General features: G+C 36.8%; 4 protein-coding genes and 1 long non-coding RNA gene across 8 annotated transcripts in view; 1 reads left to right on the top strand and 4 right to left on the bottom strand.

The window, feature by feature from the left end:
• The window catches only part of LOC106940651 (uncharacterized), a 15795-nt gene extending 14444 nt beyond the window's left edge, over positions 1–1351 (top strand). Inside the window, exon 3 of the long non-coding RNA XR_001423159.1 lies at positions 1211–1351. This is a non-coding gene — a long non-coding RNA (uncharacterized LOC106940651). The remainder of the gene's footprint in view (positions 1–1210) is intronic.
• LOC106940650 (AT-rich interactive domain-containing protein 3B-like) overlaps positions 1–7881 on the bottom strand; it is a 28642-nt gene extending 20761 nt beyond the window's left edge. The window contains exons 1-2 of one of the 2 annotated variants that reach the window (XM_015023441.1): positions 7403–7881; positions 4705–5238 (exon numbers count right to left, since the gene is read on the bottom strand). In XM_015023441.1, the coding sequence (XP_014878927.1) occupies positions 4705–5238; positions 7403–7426 (558 nt within the window). In that variant the 5' untranslated portion in view covers positions 7427–7881. The remainder of the gene's footprint in view (positions 1–4704; positions 5239–7402) is intronic. The other variant, XM_015023442.1, reaches the window with a different exon arrangement.
• A 2259-nt stretch (positions 7882–10140) lies between these two features.
• On the bottom strand, positions 10141–14989 carry cox5aa (cytochrome c oxidase subunit 5Aa). Of its 2 annotated transcripts, XM_015023443.1 has the most exons (5): positions 14826–14987; positions 13998–14114; positions 10767–10888; positions 10568–10677; positions 10141–10496 (listed from the first exon to the last, which is right to left on the bottom strand). In XM_015023443.1, exons 1-5 carry the CDS (start codon positions 14896–14898, stop codon positions 10493–10495), a joined length of 426 nt encoding a protein of 141 aa, XP_014878929.1. In that variant the 5' UTR covers positions 14899–14987; the 3' UTR covers positions 10141–10492. The 2 variants fall into 2 exon arrangements, with proteins under 2 accessions (XP_014878929.1, XP_014878930.1); XM_015023444.1 differs by lacking the exon at positions 10141–10496 and having other exon boundaries at positions 10564–10677; positions 14826–14989.
• A 767-nt stretch (positions 14990–15756) lies between these two features.
• On the bottom strand, positions 15757–18908 carry LOC106940646 (uncharacterized). The gene has a single exon (XM_015023434.1). It carries the CDS (start codon positions 17944–17946, stop codon positions 16996–16998), a length of 951 nt encoding a protein of 316 aa, XP_014878920.1. The 5' UTR covers positions 17947–18908; the 3' UTR covers positions 15757–16995.
• Positions 18909–18965: 57 nt separating this feature from the next.
• LOC106940645 (poly [ADP-ribose] polymerase 6-like) overlaps positions 18966–20186 on the bottom strand; it is a 15008-nt gene continuing 13787 nt past the window's right edge. For both annotated transcript variants that reach the window (XM_015023432.1, XM_015023433.1), the window contains exons 22-23: positions 19339–19423; positions 18966–19246 (exon numbers count right to left, since the gene is read on the bottom strand). In XM_015023432.1, the coding sequence (XP_014878918.1) occupies positions 19150–19246; positions 19339–19423 (182 nt within the window). In that variant the 3' untranslated portion in view covers positions 18966–19149. The remainder of the gene's footprint in view (positions 19247–19338; positions 19424–20186) is intronic.

The following is a 20186-nucleotide window of genomic DNA, read 5'->3' as shown; positions in this document are numbered from 1 at the left end:
TGAAGTGTAACTTGAAGATGCTGATTTCTTTTATTGTTTTAAGGTTTTTTGATTACATTTTTTTTCTAAGTTTATCCTACATCTGGATCTATCCTGCTAGACTGTTTGAGTCATCTACTTCCTGAATATGGCAGCAAAGCTATTTGTGTTGATTCTCAATTAAATAAAATGAGCTCCATTAAAAAAAAAGGTACAGTATGTAACTTTTATAAAAACATATTTGTTTAAACTGTCATTATGTCGTGACAGTTTGTTATGAGACGGATACTATGTGAAACGACAGAGCTATTATTGCCGTCTGAAGAAAAAGAAAATATAAAATAAATAAAGAAACTGACAAAAACAATTGTAGGTTGACTAAATTATTCAAACATGTAAAAAATAAACTACAACAAAAAAAGTGCAATTAGGAATTATAAATACAATGTAAAATAAATAATAAAGTATGATGTCGCTCAGAGCGCAAAGCATAGAATGAGACGGAATAGATCCGAGTTTATGGATCAGGCACATTGTCATCAATAACCGATTTTTATTTTTCAATATTTTCTCAAAACTAGATATTAATAGTCCAATCACATTTTTTTCACTATCGTCTTCAGTCAGAGGCTTCTTCAAATTCACTGTAACACAGACTGTTACAAGAGATATTTCCTGCCAACAGCCATCACTATCTACAAAAACTCTTTGAAAATGTTTAATTAATACAAGTTACAACATTTAATTTTCTTTTGGGATCAATAAAGTGTTTTTGAATTTAAAACTCAACTGATTAAAATCTATCATTTCAACCATTTAATTTGAAGTGTGCAGAAAAAGCTTTAAATGGCTTAAAAACCTTTTTTTTAAAAAAAAACATAGTTGAATGCATTTGAAAAACTACTAGATGAAGAGGTAAAGGTCGGACATCTTCCTTATTTAATCATTACTTCCACTTGAGTGCGTCAAAGCTTTTTCCTATCACAACAGCCATTTGAACTCCGTCAACCATTTAATCCAGGTAATCATTTAGCCAACCATTTTATTAATATGTTACCTATACCAATCAACATTAAGCATTTGGTCTTTCTTTAGTACAGCTATGTTTTTATTAATAATCAACTGCTTGGTAAAATACACGTCGCCTCTTGACTGTTGGTGCTTTAATTGTGCACATCCTGAAGAAGGTGATGTGTTTAATAGACCCTCATAAAGATAATTTCTTTCTCAGTTTTCAGGAGTTAAACCACCAAAAACAGCATTTCCCCTTGTGGGGACCAGGCCCAGTTCCCGGAACAGCGAGTCCCCACAACGCTGTTGTGCAGTATGTCAGGAAGATGGTCCCCACAAGGTATTATAAACAAACACACACACACACGTTTGTCTGGCTATCTTTGTGGGGACTTTCCATTGACTTCCATTCATTTCTACAGCCTAACCCTTACCTTTACCCTTTTCCTAACCCTAACCATCACATACCTAACCCTAACCCTAACCAAAACTCAATTCATACCTTAGTCCTAACTCTGACCCCTGACCCAAAAACAGGGTTTCCCCTCGTGGGGACCAGGCTCCGGTCCCCATGAGGAGCAATTGGTCCCCACAACGTAGTATATGTCAGGAAAATCGTCCCCACAAGGTATTACAAACAAACGCGCGTGCGCGCACACACACACACACACACACACACACACACACCGTTCCTATGGTAGCACTGCTGTTGACTCTGCTAATAGCCTCAACTTGGAATTTCTAATAAAAGACGCTGAGCGTTCCAGCAAAAACCCATTGAAGGTAGATAAACATCCCGTTCCTTTCCGAAATAACCAACCCCCAACTTATTGATGAGCCAGTGAGACCAACTGCAGCTCTATTAACAAAGACCCTGTGGTTAATTGCTCAGAGCTTTCACACATGCTGGCCTGAGAGCCCTGATAGCACCCAGCAGTATGTAGGTCAGAAAACGGTTTAGTTTGCTCTTTCAGAGACATATCATTTAGCAACGTCATGTAAGTATTTTAATTTAAGTCTTAATGAATGGTGCTGAAAGTAGGAAATGGGGCTGACAAACGTATCACAATGTAAGTGTCTCATCAGTCGATGTTGATAATTACTGACTAGTTTTTTGTTTTAAATATAAGGAGAACAGTCAAATGATGAAACCGTTCCTGTTTTAACTGCTTGTTGTTTCTTATTTTTAACTTTAAACTGCAGCTGTTGGCAGGTTGTTGCTAGGTAACCAAAGAGTGAGCGAGTTGCTAGGTAACCAAAGAGGAGTGAGTCAGTTGATCCCAGCTGGCCGTGAGAAGCGGCTAATGTATTTCCTCTGCCTAAATCTCCCAGAATGCAGTGCGGTTCTGCATCGCAGTTCAGTGAATTATTGAACATTTTATCAGATGTATTATCTATCGATATTATGTGTGTAATGTAATATATATTATTATTGAATTTATCTTCATTCATGGATGATACGAATGAATACAAACAGTAAAAATCTAACGTCACTCTCCTAATAAGCCTGATTAAAATGATTCACCAGTCCAGATGGACGTAAACGAAAAGCTAACCAATGAACTGACAGAGGGGAAATTAATGGGTGGGATTTTTCTCTAATCCAAATTAATTCATAGTTTAACCTTTAATCTGCTCCAGCAAGTCAAGATCATCCAACTATTTAACGAACCATGTGGTTACACTGCAGGTTTCTCAGAAACTATCAGCAATTATTACTACAATACGGCTCCTTTTCATACTACAGACTTGATATCGATCTCTGGTTTTCTTTGACCTGCTCATTTTGAGTTTGATCGTTTTAGATTTGTTTTCCCAATGTTTTTAAAACACAGAAAATGTTCCCTTAATTCTCTCACAAAAATAAAGATTATTTAATTATTCAAGATTATCTCCAACTATGCACCAAAAGCATGAGTTATGGAGTCAGAGGCAGCGCACAACCTGGATAGTTCACTTCTTAATCACCTTTATCTCAATATAGTCAAACTAAAATGCAAGAAAGTGAATTAAACGCAGATTTAAAATAAGAGAGAGAAACAAGATTATTAGATGAAACAAATAGTACCAATCAGAGCCAATTTGGCTGATACAAACATGTGTTTCTTTGTAGTTTGGGCCCTTTTATGCACACATTTATAAATATAACATATATGAATGTACATCCGGTTATGTTTACTGATAACCGATGATCTGAAATGTGGTTATGCAACTCATAAATAATATTTACCTGTAGGTGGTGGCTTAGAGTTATTTTGGGGGTTTAGTCAATTATATTCCATAAAATAACAAAAAAATAAATAAATGAATGGAAATCAGGTACAACACAAAGGTTTCAGAAAGAAATGCAATAAAAAATATTTTTCTGATTTGAGGTTTGTTTTTAAACAATTCATCTCAATAATTCATGAAGATCTCTAATAAATATATAAAACTGTTTAAGCCAAAAGTTGTTTACATGCATGAAATTGAAGAGGAAATAAACTGGATGCAAAGCTGCAAACTGAGTAGGAAGTTTGTTTATTCCACATGATGGTTTTTGAAAATCTTGACAGCTGGCACTAAAAAGTGTGTAATTAATCTGTTTTCATATCTGAAAATTATTATTTCTGAACTTATTTTAATAAACAGAGTCTGGAATTGGCCATTTTTATCCTAATCAGCAACGAGGAAACTGGTTAAATACTGAACTGTTCAGTAAAAGGATCAAACTAAAATCTCCCACCATGTTTCAGTCTATAAAACACATCAACATCTATTTAAATATACAATACTTTGGGGCTTAAAGAGCATCGCAGGTTATGGATTTATGTCTCGTCTTATTTCTCGCAATTAAAAACAATTATGAGCTCAAACGTGAAAGAAAACCAGAAATCGGTATAAACCGAAAGAAACCTGATTGGTGCATTTCTAATAATTAAATGCTGAAGCATTAATATGATTCCACTGTTATTAAAAATGTGAAAACTGAAGGAAAACAAGGTCAAAAGAGAACAATTTGTGAATAAATCCTTGGAAGCAGCAGAAGAAAGGAAAACAGAAGTGGCTGTTTTCACGCCGAGAGTCACCAGCCCAGCTGTCCCTCCACCCACTGGCCTCATTAATCATAATGTGTTATAGTGACATGACGCTGTTCAAGGGGAATCCACAGAGAACAACCAACCAGGAACGACTCGCAGCAAGGAAACCTTCTCCTTAAAAAACATCTGGGAACCATCATCAGCTTTGGATTCATGATTTCCATAAACACATCAATACAGCAGCGAAAATCACCTCTGCTCTCACTTTTCACTGCAAAAACATTAAATATCACCAAGTATTTTTGGTCTAGTTTCTAGTGCAAATATCCTAGTCTTAGAAATAAAACAAAACAAACTCATAAGTAACTTTATCCAGATGTAGGAGCTTGTTTTAATAGCTTCTTAATATTAATGAAAAGGTCCTAGATCCAATGGCAGATTACTTCACTTGTAACATGGGAAAATATATTTTCATGAAGTGAAATAATCTGCTGAAAGATTGTTGTTCTTTCAGCAACTGATCTTTTTTTAAATCTGTTTGCATCCAACTCAGTTAATCATTTCAGCTGCAGATGTTTGTTTTGACTGTAAAGACGAGAAAACATCCAAGAAACTTTTTTTGAGGAGAAACGGACATCTGCACCAATAAAATATATGATCAGCGTTGTTAACCCTGGAATCGAGTGCAGCCTACCAGTTTGAAGAGCTCGTCGTATCCCCAGTCAGCGAGGCCGCTGGGCGACGTGAAGCTGTTCTGACCCGCAGGAGGCGGCAGGTTCTTCTCCTCCTGCTCCTCCTTCACTGCTGAAGGCGAAGGCTCAGACTTTTGCTCCGCGGCAGACAGCAGAGACGTGGAATACGGCTGGAAGTGGGAAACATGTTGGAAACTCATTTTCCTCTCATCTTCCCCTTCTCCAGGCTCCAGCATCTCCCGCTGTTCTCCGTCCGAATCTTCGCTCTCCTGCTTCGGCTCCCTCTGGTTCGGGACGGTTTGGTGGATCGGTCCATCTGGTTCCCCACACAGCAGGGGGTCCGGCCTGGAGCCGCCGGGCCCTCGGGCCGCCGCGGCCTGATGGGCCAAGAGGAACTGAGCTTGAAGGAAATGTTTCTCCTGCAGGTTCATCTCCAGTTTGGCTCCTGGGTGCCTCTGCAGCTGCTCCATCACCGCCCCCAGCTTCACGCCTGCAGGAGCGGACTGCTGCAGACTCCCCTCCTCAGAGAGGTTCGACTGTGGACGAAAACAAACAAAAAACACTAAATTATCAGAAGCTTAGAGACCTGATGCACCAATCAGATGACTAAATGTCACAAGGTTTCCCCCAGAAAACGCCCAGAGGCAGTCCGTCATGTTTTTGAGTTAAAAAATGTTTAAAGTTGGCAGGAAATTTTAAAATATCACTTGATAATTATGTGTTATTAAAAGATTGGAAGATTAATACCTTAAGACCAACTATAAAGTCTTAAAAAAAACGCAGACATTTAAAAAAAATTAAATAAAAAAGCAATGCTTAGCCTGGTGGGGGCACAAGTAAAGCCTGGTGGCCCGCCAGGCTTACAATACACTGGGGGAAACCCTGTTTCAGAATCGGAAAGTTTTTTCCTTATTGGCTCTGACTGGTGATTGGAACAGGGCTTATTTGTGTGTTTGTTTTTTTAAGAATAATTAATACGGGCGCATTGATTGTTGATCTTTAAAAAGCCTGACCTTCCGATTCCAATTTTGACTGATTTTATCATCTGAAATGTTGCTGAACATAGCAAGGAAGCTGCTGAGCTGGTAACAGCGGGGTGACCATTGTAAACTGAAAACGTGCAGCCGGTCAGTCAAACGTCTCTAAACGCAGAAGGACGGCGGCTGATTTTTAGACCTTTGATGAGGTAAATGAGATCACCGGATAAGATCACATATAAGGAGAAGCCGATCTCCCAAAATAATTCACCCATAATAATTAATGAATTACACTGAGCTCATCATTTAATCCTTTCTGTTGATCTACCCCAAAAACTGTTATACAAAAACTCTTTTTGGTTACTTTGAACATAAACGCTGGAAAACAAAAAAAAAAACTACCAGCCCTCTGCACTGAACCCCATTAAAAACCTGCTGGTCATTCCACCAAATACTAATTCCAGAGTTAAAACATGAGTTTTGTTGTTTCTAAATGAATATGAAACCGTTTTCTTTGCATTATTTGAGCTCTGAAAGCTCTGCATATTTTTGTTATTTTGACCATTTCTCATTTTCTGCAAATAAATACGAAATTTTTGCTTGGAAATTCAGAGACATGTTGTCAGTAGTTCATAGAACAAAAGAACAATGTTCATTTTACTCAAACATATACAAAGTAGACACTGATCATTTAAAGTGGTCTCAATTTGTTCCAGAACTGCATATTATTCATATACAATTTCATTTTATTTAAAACATAACTTATTTGTACGTTACCAATCTTCCACTTTATTTAGCATTCTGACTGAATTTTGTCTTGTTTTTTTTTTATTGCTGTATGTTTTATTTTGCATGTTTTGCCTCAAACGTCTACACAATAACTCAAATATGCTACAATGAAAGTATTATATAAAATAAACGGAGATTTGTAATCCAGAGGAAAATCTTATTCTTCTCAAAACAGCAACACTTTGAGCTGGTTTTGATTTTACTTTGCAGGCTTTCAGCAACATTTATCATCCAATATGACGCCCAGAAATTAGATTTCATGAATTGAAACAAAAGTTTCAGCAAATGAGCTTGTGCTTGTTTTAGTTTTTATAATAAAATACAAATAAAAATGGACTAAATGCAACAAATCGATGCAATCTTTAGGGTTTCCTTATGTAGAAACTTTTCTTAATAAAAATTAATAGCACATACTGTAGTGTTTGATACCTAGAACCAAGTTGCATATGCATGATTAAATTCTAATTATTTTTTTTCTATAAAAAGCCTCGAGAAGTAAATAAAGTGAACCTTAAAATAAAATACAATTGGTATCGGTCCGGAAAATAATGATCGGTTCATTTCTAGAGGGTGAATGAACAGATAAAACTTTAAAACAACCATCAAAGTCATCGGGTGAGGGGAGGTTAACTGCAAATTTAAAGTGGATTTGAAGTTTTATAAGCTTACAAATAAAAACAGGCAGTCATTAATTTACATGAATTCATTCAGTCATCGGCATGACAAACGTCTCGCTTTGCTAAAAAGCGGCTAAATCATGAACCATCCTGCCCGGCGCCGTGTTTCTGTTACAAACAGCGCGTCTAATTTTCCCCCGCAAATTATCCCACATTTCAGAGACAACCTCATGGTAAACCTGCGCTCTGTAACGTCTTCACCAACCCACAGTGGCTTTGTTACTGTAACAAACACGAGTGGGAGCGTCGACACTCACCATTTGCGCCCTGGAGTAATTCATCGTCGCCAACAGGTTTGTTTTGTTTTCCTCGGTTCCTCCGGGCAGAATTAAGTCACATCTCCTCAGCAGCGCTGTCCTTTAGGAACGCGTTTTCTTGGTTTTTGTTTTGCTCTTTTGGACCGGGGTGACTTTAAAAGCCTGGGTCGGTGTGGGAGGCCGGAGCGGTCGGAGCTGGAGGAGGGGTAAATAACGCGCAGTGTTACCTCCCTGGTCACTGCGCATGGAAACTCAAACATCTTTGATTGTCTCTGACTAGGTGACCCCCTCACCCACAGCCCGGGTGAATGAAAGGCCCGCCCTGTGCGTAAAAAATACTCAAGTGTTTTTGTTTTTTTCCTCTTCCTTTCCTCTCCTTGGAGGAGCGATGAGAAACTTCCCACCCTCTCCACGAGAAAACTCCCACTCGATCCTCTGATTATCATTCAGTCAGATTTTAACTGCAGAGACCTGCAGTTAAAGAAAACAGAACTGATTTTTTAAAACAAAAAGGTGAAAATACGTGAAATTTAAATCTAAACTAATCTGTTTTCTCCTGTTGTAACTAAACACCCCGCGGTTTCAGCCAATCAAGCACCGCATTGTTTACGTAACGTTTGCGGGCATTTCGGTTTGATTTGGGGGGATAAACCAAATATATATTGCATTTTTTTTTTTAATATAATAAATATTTTTTAAAATGCAGAGCCACCTTTTGGTCTACTCATAGAGTCTGCAACTAATAATGGGTGAAATCAGAGTTGAGTAATTAATTACATTTACTCGATGTAATTTAGTGGAGTAACCTTTTGGAAAAATTTACTTTAAGGAGTATTTTTATCACGCCTGTACTTTTTTCTTTTACATGAGTATAATTTCTGTATGTTTTGGATGAAAAACAAACATGTTTTAACCAAAAATTCAGACAAAAACACACCTGCAGTTTTAAAGTTTCATAAGTTTTATATTGAGAGAAAATGTTTTATTTTGCCTGATTGTTATTTGAATTATTATTTTCATCCTTAAAATTCCAGAAATTTCACTTAACTTTATATTTTAACCCGTCTGATGACGCAATTTTTTAAATATTCAATGATTGATAAATTGATCAGTTACTCAGTACTTGATACTTTTTGGCAAATACTTCTTTTACTTTTACTTTAGTCATTTTTTGCATGGCTACTTTTCACTTTTACTTGAGTAAAAATATGCTGAAGTAGTGATAACCTTGAGTACAATTTTTGAGTACTCTGGGTAAAATGTTAAATTGAAAGCAGAGAATCTGTGAGTTTAACAAAAAGGGCATGCATCACCACAGCATAATGCTGCCACCACCATATTTCACATTTGCCATCTCTGAATATGACAGAAATTTTTTTCTGATTTTATTCTTGCCAGATTTTATCAGGTTCTCCTACCTGAGTTGTTGACCCCTGCAGCTCCTCCAGAGTCGCCGGCAGAGCCTTGGGAACGACTCTGCTCAGCTCAGGCCTTCTCTGGGCCGCAACTTTAGGACGGCTGTGTCTTGGTAGGCTCTTCGATGTGCCAAACCTTTTCCATTTCCTCACGGCGGACTGGACGGGGCCCCGGGAGATCATCAGATCTGGATTTTACAACCAAACCCGGCTTCAAACTTTTCCACGATTTCATCTCTGACCTGCCTGCTTTGTTCCTCTGTCTTCATGATGTTTGTTCTCACAGAAAAACCAACTATTACACACAGTTGGGCCTAATTTACCAATAAACTGACTTATAAGGGGAGCTGAATACTTACAACACTTTTCTAATTTGCATTTGGAGACTTTTAGAAATGATACACTTCACAATTTGGCACCACTTTAAGTTAATCTGAGATGATATTTGAGAAAAAGCTCAGCAGGTATGAATATTTTCCACAGGGCACTGAAAGAATGAACCAGAACTTTACTTGAAGTGCTTCTATTCTTACTCAAAGTGATAACCCTGCGGGTGGTAATTTGTGGCTATAGTTGCCCCGCCCCGTCCTAAATAAAGCCCATGGCAGAGGCAGTTGACGTGACCTGATTGATTACAGGATATGAACATAACTCTGCAGCCGTCCAGCAGGCCTTTCATGGATGTGAAGGAAACTACAAGCAATAAATGCAAAAGGAAACAAAAAGAGAGGGAAAAATGAACAAAAATCAAATTTTGTTGGTTTTCAAGAATAATTTCTACACCAATCTGCACATTTGAGTTTAAAATATTTACATTTCTGCAAATCTTGTTGGTTTAATATTCGACTCAGGCATCCTGAACAACTGTAATCAGATCTAATGGAACCACTGAAAATGGTCACATCTATTCATTTATCATACACCAAATAAATATATACATATTTAAAAGTTATTTTTTGTAAAAAAAAATAAAATAAAAAAAATCTTAAAGGCTAGATTTCAGAAAACTAGAAAAACTGTCAATATCTGTACTTTTTAAAAACTTTTATAGGACTATTATATTTGAAGTTTAGATGGGTTCTAATTACATTTTTGTACATGAATATAAATATAAATAACTAAACTAAATATAAATATATATTTAGTTCAGTATGTTTATATAATGTTTATAAATGTAAATATATTTGGCAAATAAATATCCTCCAAATATTTAATAATGAATAAAATCTGGAAGCCATATTTCACTCTTATAAATAAAAAAAAATCCATACTTTAACTGATATAATAATAATAAAATTCCAAATAGTAACCACATTACACCAATGCCATCGCTGATTAATTTTATTCAACCCGCAAATAAATTTTCCCTGAAATGAACAGATGTAATCTTTACATTCATGCGACTCTGCTGCCCCCTGGTGGTTCACAAGCATTCAGGTGGTGTGAATCATTTGGTAATGCTTTGATCTAGAGCAACTTGTACTTAAGTATTGCTAAACAGATTGTTGAACTTTCACAAAACAAAAAGATAAAATTCCAGTATGTTTACGACACGCGAAGACAGTATATTTATCCATATTTTACAAACAAAAGAAACCAGTAAAGGCAAAATTTAATTCAGACATGTTTTGATGAGGCCAACATTTTAAATGCAAGAGCTCGATCTTCTTGTACATCATCTGTGGAAAAAAAAGAAAGGTTATTTAGAAGAGGTGAAATGCTTGATTTAATTTAAAATGAATAAACTTACATTTTATCAAGTCCAAGCTCTTCAGGTGTAGAAATGCCGAGTTCGCTTAATACGGGCTTGAGCTCCTGGATCACGTACGGGTAGATATCTTTGTGAGGCCCGGCCTTGTCCTGGGTCAAAGTTAAACTCCGTTAGTTTACCACTGAAATCTTCATTTATTTTCGGCTGACATTATTCCCAGACGTTCTGAATGTCTGACCTTCACCGCCTCCAGGATGCGGATGGCGCTGGCCAGGTCGTTTAGTCTGCGGCAGGCTCTCAGCACCGCCTCAAGGATCTTTGGTTCTGGTACCAGGTCGTACCCGATCAACGTGTTCATCCCTGAAACACAGTTTACACTTTACGAGCTGCAGGAAACACAGAACCACCTATTATATTCTCAGACCCATGCCAATTTTCCACTTCTTTTGACTTCCTGTAAACTAAACTTTTGATCTCATGGATCTGAAACCTGCAGCTCTGATTCGTGGTTCTAAATATAAATATAATAACTGGAACTTTTGCAATTTTACAGTTTTTCTCTGAATAATTTAATTGAATTTCCACAACAGAATGACACCGGCAACATTTTTATATCTAATGTTGTCATTAGGTTGAAAAATATTTGCTTTTTCTTTTTCCAATATCAATTACATCCATCACTTTTTGCTAAAACAAAAAAAAGTATTTTTTTCTTCTGTATTTTAAAACCTAAAAATAGAAAGAAAAATAGTGGTCCTTTCAAAATAAATCTTCCATAGTAGGTATATGTCAAAAGTATATTTTCAGAAAAGTCTGTAGATAAAAGCGATGAAAAGCTTTGAAGCTGCAGTACGTAACTTTTAAAAAATTTTTTGTTTAAATATTTGTTGAAATTAAATTGTCACTATTTTGTCACACTATGCTACAAAGGTAAATGTAATTTTATTTATACAGCACATTTTCAACAACAAGGCAATGCAAAATGCTTTACAGGAATTAAAAGGACAAAAACAAACAAAATAACAAACCAAAGGAAAGAAAAAAGAAAAATAATCTAATGTTGATCTAAAGTATAAACTAGATGCTCCTGTTCAGGGTTGCTACGTATCTAACAATGTTGATCCAAAAGTGTCTTCTGGTCTCTGCATCTAAATACTGATGCAATACAAGACAGATAATCTGCAAAAGAAATTAGCTCCTCTGCCTGAGCCCAACTAGAAACAACCAATCAGAACCAGGAGGCGGGTCTATTGCCTCTCAAAAAACATGCTAGGCTAAGATGAAGTAAATATAAAGTAAAGATAAAGTAACTATGTGAAGCTGGTAGAGAAACTTACCCACAAAATAAGCCAAAACTGGAAAACATACAAAATGACTAACATCAAACATTTATTTAATTCATTTTAAACATATTTTCATTAAAGGAACATTGTTAGAAATATATATTTTTGTCTATTAGCTGACTCAGAGCTCTGGCTACAAAAACAAACCATTAAAAATACAACAAATCACAGATTAATCCCAATAACTGATCTACACGAGTCAATAATGCTAACATAAAACTTTAACACTGATTTGTTTGCTCTAAGAAAAAAAATCATGTAGTTTAAAGCAAGTAGAAATGTTTTGACAAAATGGTAGCAGAACCATATTTGGAAACATTTTAAACAGACTAAACAAAACTGATCATCTAATGTAGCATTTCCTGACTTCTCACCGGATGACAAGCATTGTCGTCTAACAACTACTTCTTCCTGGTATTAAGAACCTGCGTTTCAACATGTATTGGATCAGTTGCAAACAAAACAAGGAGGATTATATTTCAGAGCATTCACTATTATCTAGAGCAGTTTCTGTTGCGATAACAGCAGCCAAAAAAATAAAGCTAAAATGCAGAGAAAGGTGCCATTTTTTCTAAAAATGTATCAAAAACTCCAGTAAACTAACAGTTAACTTTCACTTCTGTCTCCAACTTAGAGTAAAAACCTTAAATCACATCTTTACGGCAAAGGGTTAAAAAAATCTCCAGATGCGGAAAAGCTCCTTTTATGGAAACACAAACTTGTATTTTACACCTCAGCCCCGTTACTGGAGGCACCAGAGAGGACAGTTTGTTGCCAAGTGGAGCCTAAGAGAATCTAACTAAATTGTGAAAGTGGCCTGAAACACCTGTTAGAAACAGAGACCTGCCAGTCTGGTTGGCTAAAAGGAAACTGTAAAAACAAAAAAAAAAACAAATACAAAAGAAAAAAGTTTGTTTTAACAACATTGTGTACATTAAAGCAGATGGAAACAGTTAAAGAAAATTGCATCTCGCTGTGCAATAAAAATTCCTCAACTCGCAAGTTTCGACTCCAACTACAGCAAACTTAAACAACTGATCTTTACGTTTCCAGGAATCAGTAAAGTTCCTTAAAAAAAAAAACTTTTTCCAGTTACTTTTTGGTGTTCATTACATTTATTCTACTTCTAGTCAGTGAGCGATAGAAAGTAAGGTAAGATCTTTAAAGGAAGTAAAAAAAAAATGAATGCAAACGAGAGAAGATCTGAAAAGCTTTATTTAACTGATTATATACATTAACAGAAAGATTACCACTGCATGTTTATTAGATCAGTTGGACATTTATCATATTTAATTGTAGATTTTTCCTGGAATTACACATGCAGATTATAAATAGGCTATATGAAAAGACCTACTGCAGATCTACAATCATAAGGAACAAACATCTAATCTAAAATCATTTTGAGTACAAAATGACTTAAAACGCAGAACAACAACATACTGAGCACTCCTCAACAGTACCATCTCAAAACTAAGACAGTTAGGAGAGCAAAGCACCATCCAGCTATATAAAATAACAAGTTCCTATTCTAAAAGCGTGTCTGCGCTCCACAGCACTGCTGATGAAAAAACTTTTAACTGCGGTTAATTCTAAAAACGGTTCTGCAAGACAATCCAAACTAATCTTTACTAACCTAAGTAATGCAGTCTGAAAATTAAAGATGATCCGTATGGCCTGGATGTTGTGATGAGGAATTAATCCAGACTGAGTCCATTTAGATGCAGAGACCAGAGGCCCAGAAGACACTTTTGGATCAACATTGTTAGACTATTTTTCAGAATCCTGTTCTCCCAACCCAGAAGTGGAATTAGACCTGAGGGAACATAGCAACCCTGAACAGGAGAACCTAGTTAACATACTTTAGATCTTTTTCTTCTTTTGCTCTGTCATTTTGTTGGCATTTCCTTTTAATTCCTGTAAAGCACTTTGTATTGCCTTGTTGCTGAAGATGTGCTATGTAAATAAAATTATCTTTACCTTTTAATATTAGTCTGAGAAAACCCCTGTTGATCTGCAGTTAATATTAACCGACCTTGTAGAAACAACTTCCTCATACCAAAGTTTAATATTTTTCTGCACAATTATTTGTGTCGTCTTGCACAGATTTAGTGTGATTAAAAACCCACCTTTCCTCAACTCCCATGCATCGATGTCAGGCTTGTTGAAGTATGTAATCCAGCGGGCGTCAAACTCTTCATCTGTCTCCTGTTTCCCGTGGGAGTAACACCTCGATGCCAGAGGAGCTGTGGGATAAAAACAAGCAACAATCAATGCCTTAAAGTCATTTTCAGTGGTGTTCAGTGTTGCACAACGTTGTCACACGGAGGATCATAAGAGGGAAAGTTTGCAGCGAGTGAAGGAGAAAAAGGGCAAATGCTGCGTGTCAGGTGGATTACTTCCATTGTCCGGATATAGGACTGCACGTAGCTGATGATACACTTACGCATTAGATACGTAAGATCTACTGTAAATCAAATGGATATCCTGCAGATCATTCTGACCTAAAATAAGTGAATTAGATCAGCTGTAACATCACGTAAGCATCAGGATGATGTGGTTTTCTCAGGCGCTGAAGACGCTGCCAGCCCATTTTAGTGCAGAGATGTTCGCAGCTGGTTCACTCAGCAGATGAACTAACACAGTTAGCATGTTAGCATGTCCCAGCTGGGTCACGGCAAGGACACAACTACCCCAGAGCGAAACATTTGGATAATATCACAACACAGCAGCCTCAGATTATGTATTTTTACGTTTTTTATGTTGCCCAATTGACCAACATGTTAAAAACCTTAACCAAACTGAATGTATTATCAAGTGGCCGGCTGGTTAGCTAGCTTAGCTGGGACCGCAGTGTGCCGACAGACACTGGATATCCGCATGAACTTCGCCCCTACGGTTTCACACTCTGCCGCATTTAAACAGCCATTTCTAGGAGAGAAACAATAAACAAATACCTTGGCACCTCGGTTGTGTTCGAGTTAAACTCCGAGCACCGGAGACCGACAGTCGGACGGCAGCTCTGAACATGATGCGGCACAGCCAGCGAGACAAACCGGTATGATTTATCCAGAGGAAGCGGCTCTAACGGCAGGCGCCAGCAAATAGGTGAGATCCTTCTGCGCATGTGCAAAGCGCAGCTCATTCTTGACCTGTTTTGGTCTGCCACGAGTGACATGAAATGCCACGCAAAAAGGTTAAACATGTTTCTACAAATACCTCACACAAAAAATCATAACTGATAATGATAAATTATATATATAAAGATATATAAATATGCATATAATCAGATGTGAATAGAGTAGTAAAAGTTGTACTCGAATAAGAGTATCACCACTTCAACATATTTTCATTTAAGTAAAAGTAACAAGTATTAGAAGTGCAAGAATTTACTCAAGAAAGAGTGAAAACATTTTCTGTAAAAGACTACTTAAGTAATGAGTAACCAAACATAACCATGGACGCCGTTTCCGCCACTCTGATGGTAAAAAACCCAACAAAACTTGTATCTGATAATTATGACTGAACTACCATATAATTATGAGATACCATCTTATAATTTTATCTTAGCTATCTCATAATAATGGAATTTCATTATTGTGCTACCTGATAATGACTTAGGTGCAAATCTTTATAGGTTAGACATCATAACTAAGCAAGTTTTGTTTTTTTCCCCCATCAAACTGTCAGAAATAAGCTTCCAATCAAAACATCTCAGTTCAGTTTCTTTTTTATTAAAAAAAAAAAACAACGCATATAAATGAACATAAGTCAAGTGGCTCATTTCTGCCTTTATTCCCATTGGCATGTTCATCTTAAACCACTGATTATAAAAACAAGGATGAAAACCACACATATAACTCTAAACAAGAGATATAAGCGGCCATAAAATCCACACATATTTGATCAATGTTGACATTTCTGACTTTGCAAGAGGCAGGTTTTAAGAAATGATTTAATATTTTACAATGGCATCATCAGACAGCCGAAAATGTAGTTAAAGACTGAAATGAAAAAGAAAATGCATAAAAATAACAATTTCAAAGTAGCACATTTAAAGCAGAAGAAATAATTATCCAAATCATTCTTTTTCTAAATAAAATTTATGAAGCTAATTACAGTATGGATAATGTACATATATATATATATCCTTGTCTTTTGTACAAACAAGGAAACTAACTAATAAACTAAAAAAGTTTTATTTACTCTACATAAGAAGGTATAGTAGTGCCCAAATGTCTTTTTGGAGCAGATTGTATAGGTTACTTATATAAATGTTTCTCCCTAAATAAAACAACAACAGTTTTTTTTATTACAACAACAAAAAAGGAATCTGATGAATATGAATCTTGAAACTGAAATTATAAATCAATTCAATTTAGTTTTATTTATTTAATGCCAATTCACAACAAATGTTTGTAGGCACTTAACAGAAATGTAATCTCAATTCAATTATATATACATTCCAATTGATGTTAGCCATCAAACACTACAGAAAGCTCAACTAATTATTCAAAGTAGTTTAAAAAGTCAACACTGTAATTGAGTTGACTTTTGAATATATCTTGCTACTCTTTTTTACTTGACGCTTTTTATTTACTTCACTTAATTTTAGTTTGATAAGTCGGTCAAACTAAAATAACTGATATAAAAACATTTATATTTAATATGTTTTTCAGCCATATTGTCCAGCCCCATAGCAGTGTCTAATAACTGGGAGTGCACCGATCGCAGTTTTCTGGCCGATCGCTGATTTCCAATCTTTAAAAAGCCTGATCTGCCAATTCTGATTTTGTCTGATGCCATCTTTTTTGTCTGAAATGTCGCTAAATGCAGTGAGAAACTGGTGGAGTTGGTAACAGTGGAGTGACTATTGTTGACTGCAAACTTGCAGACATGACCTGCTGGGTCAGAGGTCAAACCTCTGTCACAGCAGACCAGAAAAGGACAGGAAACCTGGTCGATAAGATCGGCTTCACATGTAAGTATCGGCCGATCACCGATCTCCCAAAATTAAAGAAATCAGTGCACCGCTATAAATTGCTTCACCAAAAGCACGAATACTTTTTTCAGCCAAATATTACTACGAAGAAGGAACATGTAATTGCACATTTGCTGGCTTTTTAGCTAAACTTTATAGGTTTTAGGAGGACATCTGGTCCAATCATCCAGACTGAGCCTCTTGGCAGTGTGCAGTGAGTTTGGCCTGCCAGCTGTTCTTCGCAGATCCCCGCGTCTCTCCTCTTCCTCTGTGGGAACGCTGAAGGTTTGTGGAGGCTGGTAGCCCAGCTCCTGGGGATCCAGCGGGTCTTTGGAGAGCAGGATGCAGATGGCCGGCACCGTCCTCTCCACGGTGGTGGTCGCTGCTTCCTGCGGTGCGCTCTCCCAAACCTCATTAACCGTCATGTAGCAAAGTTTGGACACCTGATGCAGCCCTGCCACTTTGCGTTTCAGGATTTCCACGCAGGTGATGGTCTTGGTGATGCCCCGGCCCAGGCCTGTGAAGACCACCTGTCTCACTGCCGCTGCACTGCCGTCCTGTCCTTCCCCCTGCATGCGGGCAGCTGCAAACCGCAGTAAATTGCGAATTTTGCTTCCTTCTTTCACTCGCATGTGCAGGACGTCTGCAGCAAGGCCAGGAATGGGAAAAGGGGCTCTCTCCTCGGAGCGTCCGATTCTCCGCCGGGCGCTCCGCTCCGGTTGTGGAGGACAAGACGCAAACTGGTCACCAGAAGACAGTGAAGAAGACTGATGCTCCATTATGGTGGAAACTAAATAAGATGATTCTTCTGCGTCTGCAGGCTTGTTAATCCATTTCCCTCGAGGTCTAAAAGCAGCAAACTTAAAGAAAATCTGCTTTGCAATCCAAACTTTCCACTTGTCTTCATCTTCTCTCGGTCGCCTGTCCGATTTGTTTTGTCTTCTTGGAGCTGAGATGACAGCCTGCAGAGTAAGAAAGCCACTTCTTCTCCTAATCCCAGTCGTGAAAGAAAAGATGTCCTTGCTCTCTTCAGCTCTGAGGACAGCTGATGCCAACAAACACATGAGGCTTAGAGAAAGACATGAAGAGTGGGACATAGAGCTCTTAAAGGCACATGCTCATTTTTCATCCTCTAACAAAGTCTCATACATTCATTGCAGTTTTTTTATTTTAATAATTTTGTGAAATACTTTAGGACTCAGAGATTTTTCTTGTCTTTAGTTGTTTGAGAAACACGGATGATTGAATGTGAGTTAATGAGATTTAACAAAGCGTGTAGTTGAAACAATTCTTTTGTTTTTTACAGATTTGGACTTGATAGTTTCATCTAACGTTCTTACGCTGCAGTTTTGCTGATAATGAACTACAGGAATAAAAAGAGAGGATAAAAAACACTGCGGTACAACAGGGCTGGCTGTTTTGAAGATAAATTTCCTCCTCTCTATCTTTAGAGGCCCATATGGTCCAGGAAAAATGTCTTCCTTTGGGCTACAGCAGCAACTTCACAGCTCTCCACTCTTCAATTCATCGCCTGCTGGGGTGACCCAGAAAATACTTTCCACACCACCTCTTTTTCCCCCAGTGACTGACATGAGGACAATCACACCTTTAAGCTACTGCAATTTATTTTGATATCTACACAAAACTGGAAAAAAGTAATAATCCAAATGAAAATGAAGGACTTTCTGAGACACAAATGACCAGCTGAGGGGTTTATCTGAGATTTAGTGCCAATGTATGTTATATTTAATGGAAGTAAAAATGTTAACAGACAATAAAACATTTTTTTAGTCAACTACTGACAATGTAAGTTCCTTGACGTGAATTGAATGTCATTATATAACAGCTTTTCAATTAACAATATTGTCAAAATGTGTTTATTTATTCGTTAAATTGTTTTTATGTAATTTTCTCAAAGCTGTTTTAGTGATGTAAATCATGTGACATGTAAGAACAGCAGCAGCTAAATGTGGATCCTAAATAAACTAAACTAGACTAAACCTCATGTCATTAAATCTCAAACAAGAATGAAGAATGAGAGATATATATACAGATTTGATGGTTTGGTTTATATGATCAGGCCTTTTACAACAATGACCAAGCAAGTGGACTTTTAGGTGAAAGAACAACAGCTTTAATAAACAGCAAAAAATAGAATCTGCCAAACATAATAATGAAATACTGTAAAAATATATTTGAAAATATAAAATATTTGCCGTTTACTGCTTAAATCCTAAAGTTATTCCGGTTTCCAGTAAATGTGTGTAGGTTCACCAGCAGGCGTGTGAACTCAGGCTTTCTCAGCTTGGCTCTGAACCAGTTGCTTGTAAAATTTCCCTCTGGATTTGTGCATCTTGCGTATTGATGTGCACGTCTCCCACCTGACCGTTTTCATACCTGTTCCAACAAAAAGCAAACCGTGGTGGAATATTAATCGGTTTTTATTGAGCAGGGAGGCAGAAATAAACACTGCTGGGTGTTTTACTCACACAAAGAGGAAGCGTGTACACACATGGTCGGACACCGGACAAACCCAAATGTTTCCGTGCTTCTGAAGAGCCTTTGAGGTTATCACTGCGACACACGGACAACTCTGTTAGATCAGACGTAAAACTACAGTGGTGGAGAAAGTACAGACAAAAATCTAGTAAAAGTGCCACACTAACATTTATATCTGAATAAAAGTTTTTGCTTGCTTTTAAAAATACTTAAACTATTGAAAGTAAAAGTTTAATATATTCCTTAATGTAATGGTCAACATATAAGTGTGACTACTGTGTGTTTATTTTCTTTACTACATCAATAATGTGCTATTTTAATGAACAATGGAGCAGATAGTCCATGTTTTTATTGTGTTTCATCAACTCCAGTGATTCAACCTTGCAGTTGATCAACAGTGAACAATATTTAAATTTTAGACACCATTTTCAAAACTCTTACCCAAAAATAATTTTTTAAACCATTTAACTTGAATAAGTCATTGATTACTTTCAAACTAATAAACAAATAGTAAAAAAAACAACTCAATGTGACCGTGAGGTGAATGTAACATATTTTAGAAATGTAGTGGAGTAGAAAGTACAGATACATAATGTAAAATGTGCCCAGGATTTAAATCTGCTTACAGTTAAAACCAGATATTTAAGTACATTTTTCTCACTGCCTGAAGTTAAATCTGATCAAACTGAACTTGTTTTACCTTAGTTACAATAATCAGAATTATTTCTATTAGCTAAATGCCAGAAAACTTGTCAAGAACATTTTCTAGATTTGTTTTGTTGTAATTTTCTAATTTGAGGAAAGTTACAAATAAAAAAAAAGTTTTCTGCCATTTAGC

Source organism: Poecilia latipinna, unplaced genomic scaffold (assembly GCF_001443285.1).
Source record: "Poecilia latipinna isolate Pla-1442-1.1 unplaced genomic scaffold, P_latipinna-1.0 Scaffold3308, whole genome shotgun sequence".
NCBI classification, from domain to species: Eukaryota; Metazoa; Chordata; class Actinopteri; order Cyprinodontiformes; family Poeciliidae; genus Poecilia; species Poecilia latipinna.
This window is presented reverse-complemented; position numbering and strand designations above follow the sequence as displayed.

What these genes read in the sequence shown, in the direction of transcription:
- cox5aa (XM_015023444.1), bottom strand. Translation starts at nt 14,898, where the DNA reads ATGTTCAGAGCTGCCGTCCGACTGTCGGTCTCCGGTGCTCGGAGTTTA. An exon ending in AACACAACCGAGGTGCCAAG is followed by an intron (nt 14,115 to 14,825) that starts GTATTTGTTTAT and finishes TTTATCCCACAG; the next exon opens with CTCCTCTGGCATCGAGGTGT. An exon ending in TGCATGGGAGTTGAGGAAAG is followed by an intron (nt 10,889 to 13,997) that starts GTGGGTTTTTAA and finishes ACTGTGTTTCAG; the next exon opens with GGATGAACACGTTGATCGGG.
- LOC106940646 (XM_015023434.1), bottom strand. Translation starts at nt 17,946, where the DNA reads ATGTCCCACTCTTCATGTCTTTCTCTAAGCCTCATGTGTTTGTTGGCA.